Source organism: Fusarium coffeatum, assembly GCF_003316985.1.
Source record: "Fusarium coffeatum strain FIESC_28 chromosome Unknown BRIP53273_contig_371, whole genome shotgun sequence".
Lineage (NCBI taxonomy): Eukaryota > Fungi > Ascomycota > Sordariomycetes > Hypocreales > Nectriaceae > Fusarium > Fusarium coffeatum.
Genome location: NW_022158160.1, coordinates 1 through 26,805, shown reverse-complemented (window position 1 = coordinate 26,805; position 26,805 = coordinate 1). Strand labels below are relative to the sequence as shown.

Here is a 26,805-nt window from a genome sequence, read left to right as displayed (position 1 = left end):
ATACTGTCGGTAACAAGGTAACAATAGCTTATACTTTACATTATTTAGTTTATATACTATAACTGCTTAGGATAGCTCACTTATAACTTTTAGTACTACACCAAGACTACATGTACAGTATGATTCTTAGGGCTGTATAGAAATTGGTCCCCCGTTGATCTCAACTACCTGACCACGTAATGACTGAGGCGGTCGACCCCAGTCCTATTTTCCGCAGTCTAGAAGGTATTTACCTTGGCACCGTTAAGATGTCACAGCTTCAGATCAGTTGGCGTGTGGCACGGACGGGTATTCGATGAGACGGTTACTGTTTTGGAATTAACTATATTACTTCTGGCATAGCTCACTATTCCGCCAACGGTGGCTAGTCCCATGCTAAAGCCCCTGTTCAGGTCTCTTCAGCTTTGCCCTATAAGAGGTTTGCGGCTGACTCGCTGATCCACGATCAACAAGCTGAAGCCCCGTTTTCAGGATATCAGATTTGTGAAAGCTCAAGCACAGCACTGACTGTATCATTAGGCGCAGTAGCGAAGAATGCGTGGCTGGCCTGATCGACCAGGACGGTCCGCTTAATGCCCCCTATTGCGGCATACTGCTCCTGGCCAGCTAAAGGAACAACACGGTCCGCCCCACAAAGAACGTAACCCGCCGTGCCCTCGAAGTTGGGATCTGTAAGGGGAGAGTATGTCACTGGAGTGTTGATGCTGTTCAGCGATTGAGGCTGAAGTAGAGAAATGTAATGCGCTGCGACATCATCGGGAATGTCGTGGTACATTACTTCTTTTGCGCCTGTGAAGGTGACGAAGCCTGTGTTTTCCTGTTGATTAAAGTTTTGGTTAATATGGAGCACAGTATCTTGGAGGCCCTGCGGCACAGCACGGGACAGGGGTAGGAAATTTCATTGCTTACGTCGTGATCGGCCCAGGCCGGCAGATGTTGCGCATCAGTGCCCATCATATCCAGCGTAGACTGGCCCTCGAGAGGTGTCACGGCCGAAACGTAGACAAGCGAAACAACACCTCCTTGTTTCCCTGACTGTTTTCTTTCCCGTTTGCTCAGTCCTTGAACGGCTTGCGAGCCATACATGCCGCCGTAAGAATGCATCATGACGATAACATCTTTACCGGCCTCGACGAGAGGTTCGAGCAGATTTGTTCGCAGTGAGGCAGCATCCCCTGTTACAGTGGCGTTGGCGTCAACTACCCCAGGTGCATTCTGGCTGACAAAGTCATAGTTGCGTTCTGTAAAGATCTTCTTCACTGCGTCGAATGACTCGACTGTGTGCCATGCACCCGGTACTGCTAAGATGGTTGGAAGCATTGAAGCACGCATGGTAAAGAACAAAGTCTAAAAGAAAGAGGTGTAACAGCACAGACTGCCGAGATAAACGTGGCGTGTTGTGTTGATGCACGCGGTAGATCAATGGCCGAGGATATCATGCTTTTTATACATGTGCCCAAGGTACCAATGCCCGCTCAGCCGCTGTAACTAGCGCGATCCTGGTGTTGATACTCCGTATGCCATATCCGATTCATCAAAGGATCCTGGTATCCATTGCCGGAACCTGAGTCAATGTTACGGCCCGCAGGGGTCTCAAAGATTAGCGTGAGACCGGGATTCGTCCTTTTTAATGAATTACCTTATAATAGAACTCTTGAAAAGTCGAGAAAAAAGTAGTTTCGTACCCTGAAGACTATATACCAGGGCCGGGTTGTATTCTTCTAACTTTCTACAGTACCTGTCTCCAGGATTGAAAGTAAACTTGAATTGGGTATCAAGCTGACATTGAAGACTGGATGTTCTCATACCCCATAAGTCAAGCTTTCGCAAAACGCTTTGACAGCGGCTGACATTACATCCTCTCTCGAAAACGGTAAGAAAACCCTTAAATCGAGTCATGAACATGTCAAATGTGACAGGTCCAATGTAACCCCCCTAATCGTTTATTCGCCCCAATTCAATAGGGAAATGACGGGGTTGATCATTCAAGGCTCGCTAGCCCATACTGTATGTACATTTGGATCAGTAAAGACTAAAGCTTAACTACTGCCCGTAGTGTGCCTCTTTTTTGCAAGCTAAGCATTATGGCGTCTCAAACCGGCGACGCCGCCTTCCTAGCGGAGAGTCGTCAAAATGAAGTCTACGCAACTCATATCGCCTTCTTCATTATGATGATGCTTATAGTTCCGTGTCGATTCTTCTCAGCAAGGATAACAGACAAGAAGTTGGGATGGGATGACTGGCTTGCATACTTTGCCGCTGTAAGTACATCTACAGACTATTATTCATCGCACATCTCACGATCGCGCAGTTCAACACCATAGGCGTCTTCATCGGAAGTATGCTATGGCTTCGATTCGGCCTCGGGAGACATCTCACGTGGGTTGTACAAGACGATCCCAAGAATATTGAGCGCTTCTTCAAGACGATTGTGGCCAACGAGATGTTCTATACCACAGCTTTGGCTTGTGCCAGATTGTCACTGGTGGCCTTCTTCTACCAGATCTTTGGTGTATCGAGCATGCGTTACTTTCTCCATGGATTTGTTTTTCTCATCATTTCCTGGGCCATCTCAACAGTTTGTGTTTTTCACCCAATACTCCATGCGTACAGCTAACACAGGGACTAGTATGTTCCGTCCATCCGTACATGCTGGCCCATACACACCTTTTGGGACGGTACACAGCAGAATTGTATCGACCTGTCCAAATTTTACGTCGGAGTCGCCATTGGTGGAATCATCACGGATATTGGCTTGATGATCTTGCCTCTTCCTTATATCTTTACTCTCAAGGTCCCGTTGTATCACAAGATCTTGATTGCAATGATGCTCATCTTCGGAAGCTTGTAAGACAGTATTGGTCCCCGGATATTATCGAAATACTAAAATTGACAGCGCGTGTTTCGTTACCATCATCCGACTGACTAAAGTCATCACTGTCGATCTTCTGGATCCAACATGGGGGACAGTCGACCTAATGATCTGGACAGGCATGGAAGTCTACAGGTACATACTTCAACTTCGATACATTGTACACATGATTAACGTCTCTAGTGCTGTTATATGTTGCTGTCTTCCAACTATGCGCCCTTTGATCAAGTTTGTCTGGAAGAAGTGCGGCTTGAAGAATCTGAGTTCAAGCGGCAATACAGATGGCTCGATGCCAGCATCCACTACGGAGGGCATTTGGAGTCGCAAGTCCCGCCAGACCTCACGACATCAACAAGATACTATACTTGGAAATGGCAATGCAGATGAGTTGGAGTTAACGAAGTGTGCTTATTATGAGCTACGTTCAGATAATCGTGCGCATACGAGCTCACAAACTTCGATTACAGAGCATGTACATCAGCAAGTTTAAGGCTGTCCTTTCCTAGCTACTGGCATAGGAAAAGAAGATAAGCTAGAGTTAGTAGTACAATATTGTAGAAAAATATTAAAGCAGTAAATTGCATTAGTAACTGGATGAAATAAGAGATATTATACTGTTTATCAGCCTATGTTACAAGTAACAGGAAGTTAAATAAAAGTGCACTCTGAGTTAAGTCTTATAGATCTTAGTTTAACTACTATATAAACTTATAGGATTAAATTTGTCTTGCATATATCAAATGTACACCTATTGAGTTCTTATTATATTAGAAGAATAGACTCTTTTTGTTGTGGTGGCTTGGCCCTACGGGGTAGGTTCAATGTCCTATGGTGTATGTACTTACAGGGATTAAGTTAGGCAGAACCCCCCTCTGCCTAGACTGATTACGCATATCTTCATAGAAGGATTCACAGGATTAAATTATAAGAAGCAGCAGGAGAATCAATTATTATCGCAAAATGAAAACCATCAGACTTAAACATCATGGCCTCAATCACAATGCCCCCTACAATTGACTTTCCCAACTTCCAATATGAGAATCTGCCCTCACCCTCTTTAATTCGTTTACTGTCATTCATCAAAAGACCTCGCCAATTGTCACCTCCCACGATATTCGGACAACAAGTCATCGAATGTGTCTTGGAAACAGTAGAGATCAACACAGCCCCCGCTTACGATCTTATCTCCGCAATACATGGGAACCCAGATAGCGCCGATCCAGGCGACATTGACGATTACGGACCAATGCATCGCTATCCTATCTCCGTCAACGGAAAAATGATGTTCGTGACCAGAAACATCTATGAGTTCTTGAAGATGGCCGAGAAGGTCAACGATTCCGTTGAGAAGCGCGATGAGATCTTCCTTGAGACGAAATTAATCAATGCTGCTCGAAATAATCAGCGAACAAAGGTTCAGAGGCTACTGGAACAAGGCGCTTTTGTGAATGCCCGAGACCGTTTTGGACAGACAGCGATTCACCACGCAGCAGAATCCGGCTTTTTAGACACCATGGGCCTTCTACTTGACTGCGGGGCTAGCATGAAGGTGCTGGATAATAAAGGTCAAACACCTTTTGATTACCTTGATTATGCGAGGCAAGGAGACTGGAATCGCCTTGAGGAAATTGCGTACAAGATGCAAAGGACACCCGAAGAAAGAGAACTTGTTCCGATCCCTCAAGTCGTTCGTGTTGGGAAACCAATGTGGATTGATGCAATTTGTATCGATCAAACGAACGACAGAGAACGGATTCATCATCGTTCTCTCATCAGCCAGCTCTATCAACGCGCGAACTCTTTGATCGCTTGGATAGGAGTTCAGGACGCCGAAACCACGCAGGCAATACAAACTATCACAAGAATCATTCGCTTCGTTGCCAAAGACGCGGAAGGTCGTTTTGTCCCTACAATGCCTTACGAGTTCGAGAAGCCAGCTATCATCAAGCTTCTGAGACGGTCTTGGTTCGAACGAGATGATCTAATGCATGAAGTTGCCTTTGGAAAAGCAATCACTGTTTACTGTGGTACTGACTCAATTCCCTTTTCTTATATAATGCAATTTCTGAGAAGGGAGCCTTATAGTAGAAGCTTCTTGCCTCCTGATCTTCAGATCTGGGCTTTGATTGGAGACAAAGGTTCGAACAAACGATTGTCACTGGAATTGGCGGGAGATCAGAAGAGGGTGCGACGAATTGAGACATGAGATTGGAGTCCTCTGTATTCACATAATGGTTGTGGGAAAACCTAGTTCATAGGATAAAACCATAACCAAGGACAAACAGTAACGCAGATACCAATACCACCACCCGAATCAAAGCATAGTGGTCTCTTAGCATATCCTCTTATCTAGGACACCGTAAGACATCTTAATTGCCAGTATCACCCGACTATTTAGCAGTCTCCCTGACCGCTCACCTCCCTGCAAGCATTTGCTAATGACGCATAAGTAAATATAATTCCAGTTCGAATCATAAAACAAAAGGTCCCACTTACAAGATTGTCCAAGGCAAGCTCCAACGCCTGCCGCAGGTAGACCAGCACAGCCGATGTTATAAGCCAAGATGCACTGGGAAAACTGCTTTCGATCGCAGCGTTTCTCAATAGTGCTTTCTTGCTCAGCCACTGGAGCAGCAAGACCCATGGCAGCTATGCAAAGAATTGCGAGGGAGAACTTCATGGTCGCGGTCTGAAGAAGATAGAGGGGAGTAATGTGGGCTTTCTGAGGACTGTTTGTAGGAGTATGCTATCAGGGAGTGGATAGTAGTAGTTGCCTGACGTGCGGGATTGTGCCTTTTTATATCACAACTGGCCTAACTCTGAAGCAAATCGTACCTATCGGAAAACTATTTCCCTCTGATGAGAAGAAAGTTACTTGCGAATCCTACGATGACCTCATGACTTTATTTCTTGACTGAGTGCGAGGTGCGAGCTCGGTTTCTTTGAAATCTAGTACTACAGTGTGTAGTATTTAAAAATCCTACAAGTATAGAAGTCCGTCCTAAGTGGAGAGAAGGATTCAGTGCAGAAGGTCCGCGCGTAATTCCGATGCCGACTTCCGTTCTTTATGTACTCGATAGCTTATTCCCATAGAAATTGTGCATACGTTGCATTTAGCCGGCATCAGGATAAAATGGAAGGTCCCTGTCTTTTACGACAGGATCAGAATAAAGTTACCTTCTGTATGAAGAAATTCATGCTATTATCCTGGAGCATAATTTCCGCTACTAGATTTGGAGATGGCGATTCGAACCTTCTTTAGATAGGTGTTCTATCTAACAATGGAATTAACCTGGACCGATCTGGCTTATGAAGGGGCTGGTAAACTATCTTAAGGCCTGCCGTCTCCTACTCATGCGGATGAATTCGCTACCGCGGCGTTTTTTAATTGTTCAATCCAATACATGACAATCTTATCCCCAAGAACAATGCCGAGAATAAGCCACGTTTTAGTATACACTCTGAACATTAGTCTATTGAACAAGCTTGAGTCCCTTTGATCCGAAACAGGTATTCGAACGAATGAGTATTCTTGTAGATGGAAGGAGATCAGGAGAGGATAAGACACATCGAGACGTGAAGTAGAATCCGGGTTCTTGTTTGCTCTCTACTTGTTTTATAGACGAAAACGACCAAAGTAACAACCGAACCATGGCAACCATTTTCAGTACGTATCCTCATCTGAATGGCTGTCGGGATTTGCTTGGGTGGGCAACAGAAGAAATGCTCTCTACAACGTAGGCTACCAGAAGAAGGTATCCCGAATGCTCATCTAAATTCGCCTATGACTAGACCATTCCGTCTCATGCGTATGGTGGCCAATCCTCCTGAAGCTCTTCGGCCCCCGCAATGCCACAAGGAGTCGCTTAGGCAGGTGTACGGTCGGTGACCTGGGGCGCAGAAGCGTCGTTGTCTAGAGCGGCGAACAGGAGTGTCACAAGTTCCTCTTTGTGTTTCATGCGAAGTTCGTCGCGGTTGCTCGTCGGCCCCTCGCCTGGAACCGGAGTGTTACGGCACTCGGCGATCAGCCAAAGCTGCTTACGCAGTTTGTCGATTTTGGCACAGTCGGCGAAGAAAGCAGGAAAAAGGGCGGCCACTTCGGGAGGGATCTCAGCAATGGTATGTTCTACGCAATACTAAAATTGAGGCGTCAGCGACGAAGGAGGGTTCGTGGAGGGGATGGGGAACTTACGACAGCACTGACCATCATACACATGCTTCCGCGCTGCCGGGTAACCTCTGGGCTCGCCAGGTCACTGCCTTCGCCATCATAGGTCATGGGGCGGTCGGGGTCAAGAAGAATTTCGTAGACCGATCGAAAGGCAGAAGTCAACTCGCCGAAGAACTTGTCGATACGCCAACGCTGCAATCCAGTCCACTTCTCCTCGTGAAGAGCATGGGCGAAATAGCCGTTCCAGATCTTCTGGGCAGCGCCTAGAAGCTCTTCGGGGATCTTGAGATATCAGTGAACGTTCGAGAAGAAAGGAATAGAGAGATGGTGGACGTACAGCACAGCACAGCATGGCTTGTCAGCGTCAGCGCACCAGAGACATCGGTCCGTCGAACCTTCTTCAACGACGCATAAACCGCGAGCATCTTCATACAGAGACACGACACAGTGATAGCACGGCCATTCACTGGCCTTTTGGCCAAGAAAGCCGACGTGACGGTCGAACGGGAAACGCGCTAGGGCATTGAAAACTGTCAACTTGAAAGTCCAAGGAATGGCGACGAGGGTGCGTATTGGAGTTTTTCGAAAGTCAGGTTTCGAGTCGCACAGTTCAGATGAAGACGGTTGAAAAGGGATGAAGAGGTCGAAAGGCAACGAAAGGAAAGTGAGGTTGCAAGGAAAGAAGTGAGAAAAACCAGGAGGGAGAAGCAGAAAAAAAGAAATTCACCAGCAACGACCAGCTGTGCTAGGTAATGTCAACAAGGCGCAAGGTTTTCAAGATCCGGACACCTGCGTGACACTACCAACGCGAGCCAGTTAGCAACAATAGCACATTCAATACGGGCTGCAATCTCATTGGCAAATTAGTGCTATACAAGAATTCCCATCACGTAACTAGGATAATAGTATTGCTGAAAGTCATGTCCTAACGAAATACCTCCACCATGTCAGAGTTCAGTCTTCAGACCGCCGTTATGTCTATGCTCAACCGCCATCTCGACACTTAGTGACGACGAAAAACTCTCCGTTGACTTTTCACTACTGGACTCTTGGCAGTGCCAGCAACCGACAACCTCTGGAATGTCTCTGAGATCTGCTCTACAGAATCCGCTGACTTCTTCTCTCTTATAGCTTCCACCAGCCTTTTAAATTGCACAACCTCCTTCATTCGAATGTTCGTCTCATAAATGTCTGCATCATAAATTATATCGACGGCGTTCAGTTCCTCTTCTGTACAGATATGTTAGTTGAGTCCCAAGAACTAATGAAGAAATAGTTACCTGTGAACATAGCATGGAATGTAGCCCGAATGGACTCATGTTTGGTATCGCGTGCATGTAATGACAGTAACATTGCAGCGAAGGGGAAGGCAAATCTGGGTTCCATGTTCACCACGCCCATCGATATAGCAAGCCGGACCTGTTCATGATCTGTTTCCTCAGTGATAAAAGCATCTCGACGAATAGCGAGTACTGCTTTGGCCCACTTTCTCCACTCCGAAAACGTGCATAGCTCGAATAACCCAGTATCGATCAGCTGTTGCATAGAGACTTGACAGGCATGACCCTCGATGTCTAAGGTACTTTGAGTGAGGTACTCGCCGAAGTAGAAGTCTCCTGGTGAGAGGACAATACGACTAAGATAGTCGAGGTCGGAGTTATATCCATAGTAACAGTTTATTGCATCGATGTCGCGAAGAAATGTTTGTTTCGGAAGTTTCCGTGTATCAAGCATGATCAGAAATATCTCCGAAAGAACTGGCTCATCATTGTCTGTGGCGTAGCGGTGCAAACCGTGCTGAAGAACAAATAGCAGAGAGCTTGACCAAGACATAAGATTGCAGGTACCAGTTTTTGCGCAGTCCCATCGGAGGTGATCCCGCAGTATCAGAGATGCTGTCTCTGGGGGAAGGCTTAGAAGGTCCTCACAACAAGGACAGTCCTCTGAGTGCGGCTCGCCTGGATCGGGACAGGCTGGAGCCGATACACTCGTAGTGCTGGTTTTACCTTTCGAGCCTGGGGCGTGAAGCCGGAAAAGATAGGTTGGCGTGAGTTCGAAGGAAAATAGATCTTCGTCGCCTTTCTTCGGTATAAAGGGTTTAGACGTCATAATGTAGCGATTGATCAAGCTCAACAAGAGAATGAAGAGAGAAAATAAAACGACGAGACACTGGACGGACCGCACCTTGAACCTATTGGTAACCCCGCTCCGTCAGAAATCAGGCTCCCGGGGTCTTTTGACACAACCAACAAAATCACAAATACAATTGGACGCCTATCCACCGATGAGATCAGATGACACTGCCGCTGTCGTGTCATGTTGGTTCTTTTAAGCCTTGACCAATAACTTGCATGATACACGTCAGCATCGCAGCCTCCGTTTGAAGTAACCTCCAGGCCGCCCTTCACGACGTTTTACCGCGTTGTTTCGTGCTAACCTAATCTGCACGCCGAGTACATGGGGAGGCTAAAGTGTTTAGAAATGCAAAAATACTCATTCTAAGCTTCCCCGGAGGCTAAAAAATAATAGCACTGAAACGGAGGTATATTACTGAAATGTTTTCAATCTGCCTATCCTTGCTATTCTCACTCCCAAATTTTCCTCTTTTCACTAAAGCTAAGTCTGCTAGGATCATTCTCTTTCTCAGAGGGATCTCGAGACACTCGATGTTCATTAGATCTTTGACTCTGTGTGCTGTTCCTGGAGTGATAAGAGTCTGGCATAGGAATAGGGCGAGGAGGGGGCCTTCGGCTCGGTGCCCCGTTTTGGCTGTCAGGTGGAGGTGTCTGAAGGTGTTCAGGCTTCCGGCCAGGTACTGGTTTTGGACGGCGCGGAGATAAAGAACGAGGACTATCGATAGCTGGAAGCTGTAGTTCTCGAGACCGATCCGATGATACTCTTAGCAAAGGACTGTGAGCCTCGACATTTAGTTGACTTTGTGTTTTGCTAAACTCATACTGAACAGTTGCCGTGTTTGACAAAGAACTTGGTGTCTTGGGATCGAATTGATCTTCCTTTTTGTTGGCCATAATCTCCTCTGGAGGTGTCGTTGGTAAAGGGCTGGGAGGTTCAATATTTGGATGGTCTCGCTTTCTGCCAGGTAGCCATGACTTCACCTTATCCCTTTTGCGCCGGTTGCTGGGAGTCGAGGATTCGCCCGTATTAACAGTGGTTACCGGCGCGGTGGTTGGGGGGGTCGAAAAGCCAGACTGGAGGGAAGTCTGGTCAGACCCGGCGATGCTAGGTGCTTCGCTAGATCTTCGCACAGGGAAGTGAAACTTGTCAAACATCCTGCTCGCGAACCCTGTATACTCGCTAACCCTTCTGACATCGTCGTTTCCAATATGGTCACCCAAGATGTCAGTCAACTCACCAACCATGGCTAAAGCTTCTGTAGCTTTGATATCCGCCTTTCGCCTCTCAACTTGCTCCTTGAGCGAGTCCCATTCTTCTCGAGTTACATAATCGCTGCTCGCGTTCCGCTTCTGCTGGTCCTCAACTTGTTGTTCCAAGTCATTGACCTGCTGTTGTAGCTTCCCTTGGAAAGACTTCAGCAGGTCCTTCGTTTCCTGGTCCTTTCCCTCTTGCGCAGCTGCAAAGTCTTTGAAGAGCTTGGCCTGGGCCTCAAGTAGATCATTGGCTTCCTGAACCTTTTTGAAGGCATCTTGGACATTCTTCTCGTTACCAGTCAATCTTGCGTTAATCAGACCAGTAACGCCTTGGAACCGGCGCGCGAATTCCTCTTGATTAAGGTCGATTTTAGTGCCACGAACGGTCTCAGGATGGAGAGCTATAAGAAGTTTCTTGGCACATACAGCTGCCGACAAAGCGGCATAGTTATGCCAAGCATCGTTCTTGTGTCCATCGGCGTAGTCTGCGATACCACGTATTGTGATACACCCAGTCGATCTCATAACTGCGGCAGCTTCCATCTCAAAGCAAACAATGCTCTTTTCACGAGAAAGACGATCCCGCTCTTCGGCGCTCTTGAGCACCTGATCTGCTGAGCCAACAATGCCACGATGTGCTTCTATATGATTCGTAGGCTGCCGAGCGTTCCGGGCAATAAGACTCGGACCATTGATCAATCCAGGCTGTAGACACTCACAGCCATTGTCCTGATGAAGTAGAGAACTCTCCAGTAGGCGATCCTCGGCTGGGCGACGGTATCTTTCCCTCTTTCTCTCGCTCCTGTTTGCGATTTCATCGACGACATTTTCCACGGGGTCCTCATTCTCTTCCTCCAGCCTCCGTCGCACCTGTGTTACAGCTGTTAAAAGCTGTTGCGGTGGCTCCAGTCTGTCAGTGTCGATTTCGAAGCTATCGTCTAATCTTTTGCCTTTCATGTATTGTATGACAGAGTCTCCGAAGACTACATCACCTAGGCGAATATCTTCGTTCAAAGGGGCGCCTCCACCGATCCCAACAAGCAAGATAAATCGAATATAGGGAAAATTGCTTTTCATCTGGGACGTGATATCGGCAGCATGAAGGAGTCCACCCTTTACTCTGTGGGGAACGTTAATAACCACGTTGTGGCCTCCAATGCGCCCCAGTTCATAACAACTTGTCGCGTTGCTTCCTGGTCCGAATGAACTGTCTTGGTCTAGAGACCACCTCTCATCTAGAACATCCAATGCTGCATAGTATTCCTTTTCCACAATGCATACCCAGCCGATGAGAAAGTCGGACGGTTGTGTACCAGCCGGTATCGACATAGTGAGTGGTCTGTGGTGTGCAGATCGTCTGTTGTATACTTCTGCTTCTTCTAGTAGAGGCAGACAATTGATACATAAATTGGAAAGATACAAACAAAGGAGAGAAAAGAATAGGTGATGCTTCATGAGTAGAACTGAACTATGTGGGAATGTTCTCTATTTATGGAAAATGCAAGAGATAACTTGGCCTTATCTAAACGCCGCTGCAACCCTCCTTCTACTGGGGAAGCAAAGAATTCAACCTCAATAAAGGCAAATACATTTTGGGTTTACTTAGGTAGGTCTCGGAGATGGGCCCCCAACATTCTGTTTCTGCTCAAGTTTCCTGGTCAAATGGACCCCAAAGCATTTCAAGTGAATGGAGAAGTAAGATGGGAGCCCTCTTCGAGTCATGCCCAGACCAGAATCCGTCTCTGGATGGCGCAGCGCTTACCAGCGGACAATAGCACTGCCATCGAGCGGTTACGATTCATGACATGTACTGTAATGTAAAGTCTTGAGTTTTTTAATTGGCTAGTCTATCATCTATACAGGACAATGCTGTGGACTGCAGAGCCTGATTTGGTACGTATCTTGTAGTAGGCACAATGAATGATCTGATACTTTTGTTCATCTCTCCACGATTGGCTCTTGGCATGTGGTCAGACCAACTGTTTCAGTTCAATTGACTGGCTGAGCACGAGGCGTACAAGTGGTTCGACTGGCATCAGCATATGGTATACCCTTTTAGTTGAAGATGTCTTACCACCCCGCTTCGTCGAGTGTTAGGAAGGGAGCCTGACTCTTGCACATTGAAAGTATGGTAGGGTAGCATTGACTTACATATTGGGCTAACAATTGGCCATCATGAAAAATATGTATATTCCTGGCCGGCCTCTCAAAGTGGCAGAGGGGTTGGACTGCAGTGGTCTGGATTAGCATGTAGAAGTAGGAGTTAAGTGGTATCCGGCGCTACAAAAAAAGAGTTCTAAATTTATACCGTAACGTTAGTTGCCTACGAAGCATGTCATTGTCAAAGAGGAGCCTCTGGCCCCCATGAGCTAGACAGCCGAGAAAATGCCTTGCTACGATCCTTTGAATTTGGTTTGCATCGGCTGTTGATCGTTCCGCTCATGTTAGGTAAGCAACCTACGTTCTGTTCGCGAGTCGTGAGCTATTTTGGTACCTCCAATATCCGAATACTATACCGAGTAGTTAGTTGTTGCGAGAGCAACTCTTGTGAGATGGTGGAAAGTGAGCGCCGATAGATATTTAAGCTTCTTTAAGAAGCAGGTACACCTTCCGTCACATTACCAGTGACACTTCGGGATTATTTGTATACTCTAGGGCCTACGCTTGGCAGGGGCGATTATTGTTCTCAGCTTCTACGCCTTCAAGACTATGTCAATAAAGAATTAATCGTGGCTCTTTACCCTGAAGAATAGCGTTTATGGCACTCCCAAGTGATCATTGTTAACTTTGGAGGACTCAAACAGCATACCTTGGACCAGGAGCTTAACTTGTATAAGATTTAACATGGACTCTTATAAATATCTTGTGCTGTTACGTACATCTTCCGAAACTGCATTTCGACAAATCTTGCATAACACAAAGTTGTCTCCTTTCAAATCTCGGACAAAGTACCTATCGATCGGCGATCAGAATATCACGACGTCATGTCCAGCTCGAAGAGATCTCTACACACCTTGAGTGTGCAGAACCCACGCTTTCTCATTCATCCCTTGTTCTGAACCTCATATCATACCTCGATTGTAAATTGCGCCTTTCAGCAGGTTGCCAATAACGACACGAAATTCTATCCAATTAACCCTTTTGACGACACCGCAGACGACGCAAAGAGGCTCGCCACAGATCTTGGCCCAAGGAAAAAGTCTGTCTGGGTGCAGAGTATGTTTCCTCGTCCAGGAAGCCCCATTACCCAAATAAGTCAATCGCTCTATTTCTCATACCACGAACATATAGTTCAACACACATGTACGGATCTAAGTGCCTTTTGCATAAAGAAAGATCAGGTCGTCAACTATGGCGACCCCATCATCGGATATTACTGATACAACCTCAGCAAAGAGCGCCGGCAATTGCTGTGTCCAAGCCGCGCCCCGCGTGGCTTGACCAACGGCCCTGTCAAGCGCTTGTATGACATCCGATTTCGACGAGCTGTTCCCACAGACTGGCGGCAAGACCCTTACCTCATTTGCCTCATTCTGAGTATGGCCCAGTCACATCAGCGTATGGGTACCGTGTCTCTTACAGACGATATCCAGACACGTCTCCTCGTTACTCACATGCCAGACTCTGCCGACGCTTACGTGTACAAGGCCGATATCCCGCGGGAGCTACTAGAATGCCTTGATAACCCGAAGCGTTCCATGGATGATTTTGCTTTTCCCACCATCGGCTGGTTCAAGGTCCCTTTCGTTCCCTACTCGACATTTGCGGACCGTCTTCAGTCTCACTTGACCGGCCCGAGCCCTACAAGTCTCAGACCCTGTGGAAAGAATCACAGGCTCGATGAGATGGAGTGATTTAGCCAGGAGCCCAGCGTTTCGAGTTTTCACGAACATTTGGTGCTCGCTATCTCCCAATTCTAGAAGATAGCTTTCAAGGCGCAGTTGGGTTTGTTTCTGGAGTAGTGGGCTGTAATCCATTGCATCTTGCCAGAGAGAGACAGAAGAGACACAACTATTTTTGAGTTTTTCCGAGGCGTAAGTCCCCGATATACATATTAACGATGATAATAACATCCCGAACAATAGAGCATTTGTAAAGGTGTACCCAACAAAACAGCACAGTTTTGTTTACTCAAGTTACTACCTGGCAAACAGCTACAGAGCCAACAGAGACGGAGAAAACTACGCATTGTTCATGCCAAGGCATCGACGAGGTCCACCGCCAATCCCTTTTGACTTTACGTGAGAAATCAAAGCTACTGAGAATAATACCTCGCTACGGACGCAAGAGTGGAGGAACTAAGAGTCTACGACCATCCTGCTGCTACAGAGGTATGTCACGATACACCCCCCGCCTCCTGTTCAGAATCTCGAGACCCTTTCTCCTTAGAGAGGTGCCGATGCAGTTGGTCAAAGAGTTCAAACTAACAGATCTCCCATGAAGGTCATATACGAGCTGCACACGACTAGGCAGTTTCCTGGGCTGATACCGTAAAGACGACCACGATGCCGCGCCCCCCAAAATAAAGCTGCCTACAATCTTTCTACGGCCACCGGTACATAACACAACCAAGAAGCCTCAGATCAAGAACTCGATCGAAAACCCCATTCGGTTATCGACACCATCGGGACCGGACTTGCCCCATATTAGACCCAAACCTCTTTTGGAATACTTTTCTTGGTCACAATGTGTATTTCGCAGTACGTTACTTATGCCTGCGGCTGTGGGAAGGAGAGGCAATTCGATCACTGCCCAGAGCGCCAGGGAACTAACGTCCGATGTAATCCGATCACCAAAGAAAAGGTCCTGGAGTTGCCCACCTATTGCTCCAAGCACCTGGTCAAGCCAGAGGCGGAACTGAAATACACCGGTGGCGATGGAGTGTGAGAGCGTGCGGCTAATTAGGGCAGATGGCTTGAATTGAGGACCTGCGGTATAGATCGATGAAGTTTTGGAATAGGTCGACCTCTTTTAGGTTCTTTTGGAAAGCATACGAGACGAAAGGATCTGACAGTTTAGACAAGCACTTAACCTACTTTGTTTTGGTAGCCTAAGCCTTTGAGGACATGTCTCCTTTTACTCACCTGGATTTGTGGATAATATGCGACAATGCCACCTATCTAGGCTTTGAGAATGGCGCATCCGAATAAACGACACTGAATAAAGAACACTTTCAATTACATCTATCTGACTGCAACACATTGCTGAACATATCTTTGTGGCAGCTATCTTCTTGTGCCTCAGGCTATAGCTACTTGAACACCTTGCTACCGACCGAAATTTCGCCTCTTGGCGGCATCATCGAAACATCCATATCCCATTGCCGTTCTATCCACTTTGGCCGAAGTACCCGCATCTTCGAGCAATCTCTGGCAGCTGAGCTGGTTTCTTAGTTCCTCCGCAACTCGACTCCCACAGTCGCTGTGCCTGTTCACAGCATCGAAAATGTTCCAAAAAGCCTTCTGGCGCATGTACTTTGTCTCGGGCGACCAAAGCACATTCCTCGATACGGAAACCGATGATTCCTCTTTCGAGAGCAAGCTGGCATCCAGCGCATGCTATTCCGTTCTCGACCTTACCGGTGAGTTTGTCATAGTAGGGAAGTGCGCATGACGCCATGAGGTTGAATTTCGGTGATGGGAATGGCCTTAGTGGTCCGGCTTCTTCCAAAGAATTGTTCTCGCGGCTCAGAATCAAATCAGTCTGGTGACGAGAAACGACTGTAATTCGACGTTGGTGCATAGACCCGCCAACTATTGTATATTTGCCAGGCAAGGCCTTGAAGGACCTCAGTTGTTTTGACTCGTTTTTTGTCAAGTGATGCTCTTTTGGGGCAGCGGTACGAGTGTGCACTTGGCACTCTGGAGCCTTCTTGATACATCCGAAACAGCATCGCTTCCAGATCAGGAGGGAAACGAACCCGCCGAATTCGCCGCATAGACTACAATTCTTGGTACACAGAATGTCGTAGAAGTCAAGTAGAGGGGTGTCGATCGCAAGACTTGTTCGTAGCAAAGCACAAAAAAGGTTGAGTCCATGTGAGACCACCATCTGATACTGCTTCAAAGAGTCCACCATCTGTCTCGATCGGAGATTGGTCTGTCGGAACTTGAACAACGAATGTACGTCTAGACGGAAAAGCACATCGTTTAAGAGCTCGGGGGGTAAACAATCAAGGATGCCTAGTCCGACATTCGAAGTCCGCGGGAAGGGTGTTGCTATTGAGGGACGAACATCGGCATGTTGATCAGGTGAGAACCAGATCACAGCGCGGTCGAAGTCTTCACGATGGTAAGAGACGGTCCGAATAATGGCGTCCTTGTCTTCATCTTTGAATCGGTGATCGGTGACAGAGCGGTATCCGGGACGTCGAAGGGTAGCCATTTGGGGACTTGAAAGAGACTAGACGAAAGGATCATCCTATTCTCAGAGTAGTTTTAGTGTTTTGGCATACCTTCTTTGTCAACTACTTAATCAGTGCTGGCTTCTGTGCAGCTCACCTGGAAGAGCCGATGGGGGAGACTTCGAATGCGAGAGCTATGTGTCAAACTGGGTGAGGCGTTCGGTCAGGGTTGCAGAATCCGTGAATCGATCGCACGCGTCAAGGAATGCGGGCAAGTTGTAGAATGAGACTAAAAACAATGATGTGAAGTCGAAATGAAAGCACGCTTGTTTGTGGTCGGAAGGAATTTTGGTTGTTGCGGCGCGCGCGGCGTAAATAAGAAACCACACTAGTGCTTAGCCACAAACGATGGTTACACAACAATTCCCCACCGGGCACGTTGATGGTCTCGTCCTCAGGAGTTCAGAACAATTGGCGGCTGGAGTAGGGGCATGAAAGATGGAATAATTTGGTCACTTGATGCTGGACAACTCCGCTGCTGCCTGCTTGGCGGTTTTCGAAGTGGATATCATGGACTCTTCGTCAAATGACAGAATATGTCATCTGGCGGTATCTGTACGACAAAGAACAGCTACCCTTATCCATTGAAAAAGCCTTTTAGGACGCTGAACATGACAGGCGATACTACGGAACTCCAAGTCCTTGGTCATTTTGTCCATGGAAGTTACAATGGTAATTTATTTGCGAGTTAATACCGGCTAAAACTCGGAAATTACATAGCACATTAATTGTGGAACGTCAGCCACGACTGTATTGATGGTACTCCGAGACAAGTGATATTTGATTTTGCCGATATTTGTGCGAGCCCCCTCTTACTTTCCTATCGTCAAATTCTCATTAGGTTGCTAGGCAGTGAATTTTTCCATTGCGTTGGCAGTGTCAGCCAGCTGCTAGAAGTCTGGGCCTACGACGGGCAAAGCAATATTTGGAAAGCCAGTTACAAGATCTCAAAAGTTGGTGCTTCATCCAGAGACATCTTGTCGTGCAGGTCATGACGGTCCCAGGACTGCGGTGCACGGAGAAGATCAGTGCTCCGCCCATGAACTGCCACGAAACAGTGTCACCATTTGCCGGATCCATACATTACTTCCGCAGTACTAAAAAGTTTTCTTCATCAGGCGCTTGAACAAGCATATCGCTCATCTCGAGACCCAGGGGCAATCATTAACCTGTCTCGATAGAGTCTACTTATAGATTAAGGCAAATACTCCTCGCTTGTTATTTCTCCATCAGATGTTAAGGTCACAGGATAGGTGGGTGCTGTTGAGCAATCATACTACTGAACGGAAATAGCTTTGTACCTAGATTAACACAACGATCGGATGATTTATAACAGACTTTGCCAGAGTGAGGAGATACCTATTGCCGATAGGTTATAGGCGAATACGTGTTGAAGCCTAATTGGTTAAGAAAGCAAAAAAAAAAAGAGAACAACAAACATCTGCCAAGCTTCGTTGGTCCATAAAGCTACTGATGCATAGGAAAGGAACGGCTCCTAGTGTCGGATCACTACTAGTCTCGAATTACAATTACTAATGATCTTTAACCCCGATGTATTAGGGGAATTCACAGTTCTGGCGAAGCAAGGATCTTATTGTGATTCTGATACAATTCGCAAAAGCGCGTGGGCTGAGATAAATCCTAAACAACATTCAATGACAGTGAAGATCTCTTCATTTCGACCATGTTCTGGGCATAAACTATTACTCATACTCGCTCAGTTCCATAACGTCGACCGGGAATTATCTAGCAGCCACTTCCGCAAGACCAATAATGGTTGTAGCAGCTTCCAAAGCTAGCTGTCTTCCTGCACTTAACACCGCTCGTTCCCACCGCAGAGCAAGAGTTACCACCGTTCTGAAGAGCCGCAAGGAAGGTATTGCGGGCTTCATTGGCAGAGATGCTAGAGCATACATGGGTACAGTTATAGGTGCAAGTGCCACCGCTATCACCGGTAGCAGAGCAGGTTCTCTTGCAGGCCTCAACGCCGGCGATGGCGGATAAAGCGTAAACGACGTAGATTATGTTGACCATCGTGATTGAACTACTGGGAGGTTAGCAGAAGGTTCGGAGGGGTTTTTGAGAAAGAGAGTAGAGGTCCGTCGTACATGGGTGAGGAGTGATAGAAGGAACTTTGCTTGGGAAGGTGGTATGTTTCTTTTGAATGTCTGATGATAAAATGAAAAGTTTTAAGAGGAGGTGCATGGCCTTTATATATGTCAACGACCATCTTGAAAGATGCTTTCGATGGCTAGCCTCTCTGGTTAAGTCCTTTCCAAGTCCTCAACCACATGATTCCCTTCTCAACACGGTAGCTCATCAATGCGGATGTAACGATAGCATGCACTATTCCAGATGATCCATCGCACACACGCGGAACGTGGTACTTGTCCCTCGTATGACAACGCCACACATTGAGCATGTACAACCATAAACGTGAGTCTGCCTTCTGTCTTTGGAATCTCGTAACTGTGAGACAGATTTCAAAGTCTAGACTGTCGATCTTGTGATCAGTACTCAATCTGCTCATAACGATGTAGTATCACTCAGCCAATCGTGCTAATCCCTCGACACTGTCTTTTCTAAGTTTTCAATAGTGTAATGCAAGTATGTTTCATGTGGAGTTCCATGCTACGTTATTTTTTCAGCTCATGCACGTTGGCTCTCGCCCGGACCGTTGAAAACAATACCTTCCTAATGGGTAAAAATAAAAGCCAGAAAGGAATGATCTCCGGCGGATATGCAAGTAGGAGAAGCCGAGCGGGCCAGGCCGCTCTAATACAAGCGAATACGGCACTTTTTCGCCCTATCATCCAATTCTTGGCGATATTGCAATGCCGACGACCCGGTGGCTTGAAAGTTGTTCTGCACATCGAGCCTTTTGAAAGCGATCTCCTAGGTTGCTTGTTTCGCGGTTTTGTACTGATAACAATCAATTAGCCGGTTCAGCCGCAGAACAATATCACTGATGGCTATTTTACCCAGGTTTCGAGCTAGCGTCGAGAATCTGTCTGGTTGGGTTGGTTGAGCTTGGTGCTACCATCACACTGAGATATATAATGCATCAACCTTCTGCCAATAGTGACTACATTAAAGCATACTTGACCTGTGGGTAACCTTTTTTGGTCGGTATGTGCAACATGCAATGCCTTTAAACTGTTGTGGGTTGGCAAAAACGGAGAGGAGTTGTTTTATCTGTATACTCTGCAGGACCTGCTCCTCAGAAAACCTTGATCAGACGCAGAAAACCCCGAATTTCCAGATGTAGACGATGTCCGAGACAGAGACGGCGACTTCCACGGGGGGGCTGACCAATATCAGGACTGGGTCAATGCTAATGATGTAGTCTGGGTTCGAGGCGTAGGTCTAAAATCAACCTATATTCACCGAATTGAACATGCAGAAGAGGACTACTTCAAGAGCCTTGTTTATCGGACTAATTGAGTGGAAAGAGGCGCTGTTTTGATCGACTGAGTGGGTAACCCCCGTGACGAATGATCGACCAATCAGGGTACTGCATTCGCTGACAATTGGTTACCAGTCAGACGCAGATCACGGCAGGACCCTTACTCAGTAAGAGAACGTGCGAATGCAATGCCACCAAAGCAAACGGGATTTGGTCCTTTCCGTCTTGGAGGCTCCTGGAACCATCTTCATGGATACTGCGGATCATTCGCTCGGACTGATTGACTAGGGGCTATCTGTCTTTAATCCGATGACCAGAGGGTTCTTATTAGCTAGCAGTACCTTTCCCAGGTCCTGTCTCATGATTATTCCATCTAGATATTTGAGATATTCTGATATAACGCTTCCGTCGGCTCACAGACCCACATCTTCTTGTTCTGGCCGATATCATTCCTTCCACTTAGCTACCCGTGACGCGCACAATGGTAGGGCGCTCTGAATTGAAACTGACGTAGTGCTCCGGAGTCATCCCCACCATCCAAATTGACACCGAGTAGCTGTCGCCCGTCTCGTCGTAGAATGTATATGTGAAAGGCCAATCCGCGCGGATCTCGATCTGGTATTCCCACAGAGGGTTGGCGGCTTTTTGGTTACAGTACATGTGAATGCCCGTCTTTCTGTAAAAGTCACTTCCCTTGCCAGGCCAGTTGACTACGCTGTCGGCTGGCCAGTGGACCTGCACGTCGAAGGGTTCGCGAGTCATGTTGTGATGTGTGTGAGACTGGATGTAGATGATTGAAACAAAGCAATTTTAAGAGAGAGTTGCAAGAGGATTGATGCATTTATCGACTTGCCAACGGGCGTCGTAGGCTCACTTTATAATTATGTCAAAGTTCATAGCGCATACATAATGTCGCTGTCCACTAGCTTGGTCTAAACCTGTCACTCTCCCCGCCAGGGCTATCGGCCATTACCCACCCAAGATTTGTACTTTTTTATCTCACTAGCTTATCAACTATCGAACGATAGTAAAAAGACTAGCCATCTAATCGCAGGGCTGTCAATTCGCCTATTGTACGCTTCTGGAAGAATATTTGAGGCATTATATGCAAAAGAATGGCCCAGACCACTCACTGACCCTAGCAAAGCCATTGTATCTTGACTTTTCAGCTTGCCACTAGTCACTCATGTCTTACTACCCCGCCCTGGTCGACGCTCAACCCGAGGAAAAGTCGATAGCTTTCAAGACTGACTGACACAGCAGATTTCAGCTGCATTGATCCGAGTAGCTGTGGATTGAAATATGCAGCCGCTTCACTCTTCATTCATTCCCACCCGATACAGTCACGCAACCAATGTTCATTTTTCGACAAATCATAGAGACCTAGTCCTTTGTGTCGTTTTTGTTGACAATATTGGAGACGTCGGTAGGTTTCCATTCTAGTCCCCGCCCCAAAAATTAGACCCCTGTTGACCTCGTCATGTTCCTCGAAAGCTTTGAGAGAAATTAATCTACCTAATCAAGCACCGTTTTCGTGAGGACATATCTCTCAAGTGAGCGGTATTACTCCAGCATGGGCACTGGAACTGGGCTGGGTCGGACGGGGTGGTGCTTGGGGCTGAAGCGAATCACTTCGACATAAAGCTCAGTTACAATCATTAGGATCGACTTGTATTTGAGTTTTGTAAAACAGGGTACATAGCTCTTGGAAAATCATGTAGTTGAGAGTTAGTGATGCGCGGCGGGCCACCAAACGAACAGTTTTTCCTCTTCGTCTTTCCGCTTAAACTCCCGGCTCTGTCGACAGTTAAGATTCCAATGGCTCCCCAAAAACGTCCTTTTTGCCATTTGTCGTCGTTTCCGTGCGTCAGTCTTGCCCTGTAAGGTTTCGATCGCATGGGAAAGTCTGTCTAAACAGCATGTGATATGATGAATTTTTGGAAAGATTAAATGGAGATTTCCTACAAGCTCAACCTCTTCCCCTTAGGCAGAGGAGTCATTATGCCTCAAAGGAAAGTTTAGATACGCTCATAAACCTTAGGTGATGCTGTCCAGACTCGTAGCATTAGTTGAAGGTTTGGGAGGATGGCATGTGGAGTAACATTGCACGTCCAGCCTTGTATCACAAACTTACTCTGGCCTTAAAGTCTGCCTTGCACATTATTAACTTTTCGTAATGCCCTTTCATCCTGAGTTATACGCACAAGCAATCTGCTAATTGACTTTGTTGTATAAAGAGTTTCGAGAATGCAGAGACTGTCACCACTCAGGCCTGGCGGATGGCCCAGCATGCTTCGGGACATGTTCGTCAAGAAAAACTGAAAAGCTTCAGAGAAAAAAATGGTCTAGCTTTTTTCAATGCAACATTAGACTTCAAAGCACTCATACTCTTGGGTATATAAAGAGCAGTACAGGTTCAAGGTGTCTGTCTCGTCCTTCATCCGTCCCCATCAACCATCACCCATCATTTTCGATCCACATCTACACATACAACATATATACCCAGAAACCATTCACACACACCACGTCATGACTACCTGGCAAGAATTCGCCCAATACCAGGCGTCCAAGGAGCCTTTCCTCAAAAGGATCACCACACTGCAAGGATTTTACAATGCCTGTACCGACTCCGCATTCCTTGCCATTAGCATCAAGGATATCAAGAAGACAAGCGACTCTGATCGTGTCCTCGCTCAAGTTGGATTGGCCTATCTGCCATCATTGGAGCCAGGTGAACATCTTGAATGCAGTTCAGCAAACATGCCAAGTCTGGTTCAGTTCTACAACCACAAACGCGTCAAGGCCTTGACCCTGAATGTCCGCATTCCCAAGGACGAAATGCGTCAGATTCTGGCGAATGGAGAGATGCCTGTTCGTCGCGATGTTCGGTTTGGTCAGCACCAGGACGGGGTCCTTACTGAATACTTGGATGCTTCAATCTCCGGTTTCCTCGATGGCTGTCTTCATAATTCTCACAAAAAAGACCGCAAACTTGTCTGTGTCGGCTTCAATGATAAGGCGTGGACCTACATGCGAAATTATTTCCCCAACGCCCTGTACTATTTCTCGGCCTATATGGATCTTCGGGACATCGTCAGAGAGGCGACGCCAAACACTGGACACATACCGTCATTGAAGAAGTGCCTTGAACTGTTCCACTTCAACGGGGAATTAACACGCACCGAAAAGGTTGGGGAAAAGACTGACAACGCAGGAGAACATGCCGTCGGCGTCTGTGCTTTCGCGACTATCCTACTTTCTGAAGAGAACCAAGAGATGTTCAAATATCGCATGGAATGTGCCACTATGGCGCGTCATTGGGAACACAAGAGAATCCGCCGGAGATTCACAGCTGAGGCGAGATTCCTGGTCTCTGTTTGCACTGCAGCCAGAGAGGCTTTGCCTTACGAGCTCAAGACAAGTTGGAGAATCGCCCAGCACTTCCACCCCTGGAATCCCAAATATGCTGTGAGGGCATCTCGGACTGAGGCTTACGCTCAGTTCCAAAACAAGCCCGACATGGAGATGTTCATCAGAGACATGAATGGAGCGGTCTACCCCTCTGGCGAGATACTGTCTGTTAAGACTTACGAACAGAGAGAGGAGGAGCTTGAGGAGGAATCGGGACAGGAAGATTGCGACAATGAAGAGGAGGAGGACCAGCAGGAATCGGGTCAGCAACCAGAGGACCATCAGCAAGGATTGGGCCAGCAGGAGGAGACCCACGAGCACGCAGGTGACAAGCAGGAAGACAACACACAGCCGGCACGTCTTGAAAAGTCCCAACAGCAGTACTGTGAACGCCCCGACAAAACATGGATCTTCCAAGAAGTGGAACAGTTCCTGGAGCGGGTGAAGAATTGGACATACCCAAGTGCAAGGGAAATGACTAACCCTCAAGAGACCGAGGGGGAGGATAACAATGTGGAGACGGAACAACAGGGATGGGGTCAGCCGGAATGGTGTCGGCAACAGGAGATCAATCGGCTCACATCTCTTCGGCAGAAAGAGGACCAATACTGGGACCAGAAGGAAGATTGGGCACAGCCGCCAAAATGGGACTTCCAAGAGAAGGAAAATCAGCAACAAGAGATCCAGGAGAGGACTGCTTGGAACTCAGCAAGGGAGGTTTGGCCGCGGTACGAGGGGGAGTCCTCAGAGGAGGAGACTTCGGAGGAGACTTCGGAGGAGGAGAGTGAAGAGGAACAGGTGAACGACAAAGAACAAGTGGAAGAGGAGGAGGATAACCTCCACGCTTCAGGATGGTTTGGAGAGGATGAGATGCCTGAGCTCGTAGAAGCCAATCCTGAGACTGATTGGGAGGTTATTTCTGACTAGGTTTATACTTTACAGATTTGTTTGAAGTTTGAGGGAGATGGAAGACTATGGAAGCTATGGGATTACTAGGTTCGAGGAATCCATATTTTCCCGATGGGGCTTGTCGAGCTAGTCCACGCCCTTGCGCCTTGCAATCGACATAGTGGGGCGCAGCCATGTAAGCCATAGAAAACAGTCATATAAATAAGCACCAACAACTTCGATAGAATTAATCATCATTATCACCAAAGTTGAACATCATCAAGCTCACAAATGTCTCAAACAACATCCCTTCCCGACATTCTCTCCTCATTCACCGAGAAGTGGTCCCCACGTCTCGTCGCCTCAATCAACGACCATCACGTCAAAGTCGCTAAAATCGACGGTGCATTCATCTGGCACGCGCATCCCGACTCGGAAGAGCTATTTTACCTACTCTCTGGGAAATTGACCATGGAGATCAAAGATCAAGAACCGATTGTCATGAAGGAGGGCGACATGTATGTTGTGCCAAAAGGTGTCACGCATAGACCCGTGGCGGAGAATGCCGTTATCATGATGGTGGAGAAGGAAGGGACTGTTAATACGGGGGATCAGACGGATTCGGAGAGAACGAAGGAGGTTAAGGATGTGAGAGGGGAGAATTGAACGTGCGAATCATCTTAATTGTTGGGGGAATAAAATATCTACATCACGTTACGCCAGTGTTGTCTGAATTTGGATACCCTACAGAGAACATCACGTGACCCTTTAGCGAAAATGGAACGACTGGACATTGTGGAGATTGGAGGGGGAAGTAATATAATCATTGCTCGACTTTTCCATGGAGGTACAGAAAGTCATCCACTACCAGCCCATTTTCACCTCCCAAGATGGCGCTGCCGGAGAGCGATCAATTTGTCATGTCCCAGAGAGATGAATGGATTATGTCCAGAGTAGCACCAACTACCAGATACCTGGGGCCCATCTATTCGTCCCACCTTGATGAAGCCATCGTCTTATCGGCCTATCTGAATGGCGAAATCACCCCCGAAGCAGCCGCGCAAGAAATTACGAAACCATCAGTGGTCTATTCAAGGTGCTATCAACTAATGAATCTTTTCGTATTTGCTTTGAGACAACTAGATCAAGACACCGACATGATCCTTGGCCTGCTCCTCGCTATTCAAAACCTACCCTGTACAGAGAGCCTTTACTGGTGGAAGCTGCCGGGCTTTGGAAAGCTATGGCAGATACATTACAATTTATCTTCAAACAGAAACTCAAAGGATCCAGCATTTTTTACAGCGACTGGTATTTTGGAAGCGAAGATGTATTTACTTGATCTTTATCCTGTTGATGAGTTGTGGGTGCACAGAGTACTGAATTTGATTTGTCTTGAGAAACCCAATTTGGAAGAGGTTATCTACGAGATCCATGCGTGGTTGGCTATTGCAGGGACAAAGGTCGCGGAGAGAATGCAGCCTGAGCAGATCAAGTCTTTTGAAAGATGTGTTAGGGGCCGGAGGGACAAGACTTATGAGATACAGGTTACTATGTATGAGCATTGGGAGCACTGGAAGAAGAGATTCTTGCAGGTTAGTTATGATGAGGAGTATCTTTCGGCTGGGAGCAGAGAGATGTCGAGGAAGTGTTATGAGATTATGAAGGGCCTTGTAGTTAATCCACCAAACCCTCCTGGGTATAGCTAAGGTATTCACTTCGTCAATCATCCAAGTTCTACTTGCGGACGTGTTTTACCCTCTCTATACAATTGCCCTCGACGCAAACAATGAAAAGCGTATTGGTAAATCACTAAAAACGAAACAGATATTGCAAGAGAAATAGCGGGGAAATCCTTTGGCATTTTCGACGAGGCGAATGGTACCTTGTTGCTATTGGCCTTTCAATAAAGGATTACCATGGGTCGAAGTAGGTCCCGACACCTTTCGAATCCCAGTCAATAGCGTGGTGTAGCATAAACGGTGAGGCTTGCTCGATGCCGAATCAGAAGCTGGAAATATCATCTACCCATCACCTACAGCTAATCCCTACTTCTTTGACTAGCTATTATCATATCGCCACGTTGCTCGTCTGTGAACATTCTGTTCCTTTGACGAAGAGTCTAAGCTTGGTCTAGACCATACTTTTACTCAAGTAGGTTGGGGTTAACTGGCAACACCCTGCTTACGTTATTTACCACATTACAAGTATAGCGCTAGACAACCAAGGTAGGACATCTGATGTCTTTTACTTTTGTTCAAAAAA

General features: G+C 47.0%; 10 protein-coding genes across 10 annotated transcripts; 4 read left to right on the top strand and 6 right to left on the bottom strand.

Annotated features, from left to right (window-relative positions):
- Window positions 1-475: 475 nt before the first annotated feature.
- FIESC28_11158 (uncharacterized protein) lies at window positions 476-1,332 on the bottom strand (the record flags this gene model as incomplete). The annotated part of the gene is made up of 2 exons (XM_031165285.1): window positions 476-817; window positions 910-1,332. 2 exons carry the CDS (start codon window positions 1,330-1,332, stop codon window positions 476-478), a joined length of 765 nt encoding a protein of 254 aa, XP_031010641.1.
- Window positions 1,333-2,084: 752 nt separating this feature from the next.
- FIESC28_11157 (uncharacterized protein) lies at window positions 2,085-3,362 on the top strand (the record flags this gene model as incomplete). Its single annotated transcript, XM_031165284.1, has 5 exons — window positions 2,085-2,261; window positions 2,312-2,578; window positions 2,630-2,847; window positions 2,897-3,007; window positions 3,056-3,362. 5 exons carry the CDS (start codon window positions 2,085-2,087, stop codon window positions 3,360-3,362), a joined length of 1,080 nt encoding a protein of 359 aa, XP_031010640.1.
- A 510-nt stretch (window positions 3,363-3,872) lies between these two features.
- Window positions 3,873-5,078, top strand: FIESC28_11156 (uncharacterized protein; the record flags this gene model as incomplete). Its single annotated transcript, XM_031165283.1, has 1 exon — window positions 3,873-5,078. One exon carries the CDS (start codon window positions 3,873-3,875, stop codon window positions 5,076-5,078), a length of 1,206 nt encoding a protein of 401 aa, XP_031010639.1.
- A 188-nt stretch (window positions 5,079-5,266) lies between these two features.
- Window positions 5,267-5,552, bottom strand: FIESC28_11155 (uncharacterized protein; the record flags this gene model as incomplete). The annotated part of the gene is made up of 2 exons (XM_031165282.1): window positions 5,267-5,307; window positions 5,369-5,552. The coding sequence occupies 2 exons, from the start codon at window positions 5,550-5,552 to the stop codon at window positions 5,267-5,269; spliced, it is 225 nt and encodes a 74-aa protein (XP_031010638.1).
- Window positions 5,553-6,738: 1,186 nt separating this feature from the next.
- On the bottom strand, window positions 6,739-8,777 carry FIESC28_11154 (uncharacterized protein; the record flags this gene model as incomplete). Its single annotated transcript, XM_031165281.1, has 4 exons — window positions 6,739-7,008; window positions 7,065-7,325; window positions 8,110-8,273; window positions 8,324-8,777. 4 exons carry the CDS (start codon window positions 8,775-8,777, stop codon window positions 6,739-6,741), a joined length of 1,149 nt encoding a protein of 382 aa, XP_031010637.1.
- An 851-nt stretch (window positions 8,778-9,628) lies between these two features.
- FIESC28_11153 (uncharacterized protein) lies at window positions 9,629-11,761 on the bottom strand (the record flags this gene model as incomplete). Its single annotated transcript, XM_031165280.1, has 1 exon — window positions 9,629-11,761. One exon carries the CDS (start codon window positions 11,759-11,761, stop codon window positions 9,629-9,631), a length of 2,133 nt encoding a protein of 710 aa, XP_031010636.1.
- Window positions 11,762-13,971: 2,210 nt separating this feature from the next.
- On the top strand, window positions 13,972-14,286 carry FIESC28_11152 (uncharacterized protein; the record flags this gene model as incomplete). Its single annotated transcript, XM_031165279.1, has 1 exon — window positions 13,972-14,286. The coding sequence occupies one exon, from the start codon at window positions 13,972-13,974 to the stop codon at window positions 14,284-14,286; it is 315 nt and encodes a 104-aa protein (XP_031010635.1).
- A 1,474-nt stretch (window positions 14,287-15,760) lies between these two features.
- On the bottom strand, window positions 15,761-16,816 carry FIESC28_11151 (uncharacterized protein; the record flags this gene model as incomplete). The annotated part of the gene is made up of 1 exon (XM_031165278.1): window positions 15,761-16,816. The coding sequence occupies one exon, from the start codon at window positions 16,814-16,816 to the stop codon at window positions 15,761-15,763; it is 1,056 nt and encodes a 351-aa protein (XP_031010634.1).
- Window positions 16,817-20,700: 3,884 nt separating this feature from the next.
- On the bottom strand, window positions 20,701-21,003 carry FIESC28_11150 (uncharacterized protein; the record flags this gene model as incomplete). The annotated part of the gene is made up of 1 exon (XM_031165277.1): window positions 20,701-21,003. The coding sequence occupies one exon, from the start codon at window positions 21,001-21,003 to the stop codon at window positions 20,701-20,703; it is 303 nt and encodes a 100-aa protein (XP_031010633.1).
- Window positions 21,004-22,770: 1,767 nt separating this feature from the next.
- Window positions 22,771-24,579, top strand: FIESC28_11149 (uncharacterized protein; the record flags this gene model as incomplete). The annotated part of the gene is made up of 1 exon (XM_031165276.1): window positions 22,771-24,579. The coding sequence occupies one exon, from the start codon at window positions 22,771-22,773 to the stop codon at window positions 24,577-24,579; it is 1,809 nt and encodes a 602-aa protein (XP_031010632.1).
- Between the last annotated feature and the right edge of the window lie 2,226 nt (window positions 24,580-26,805).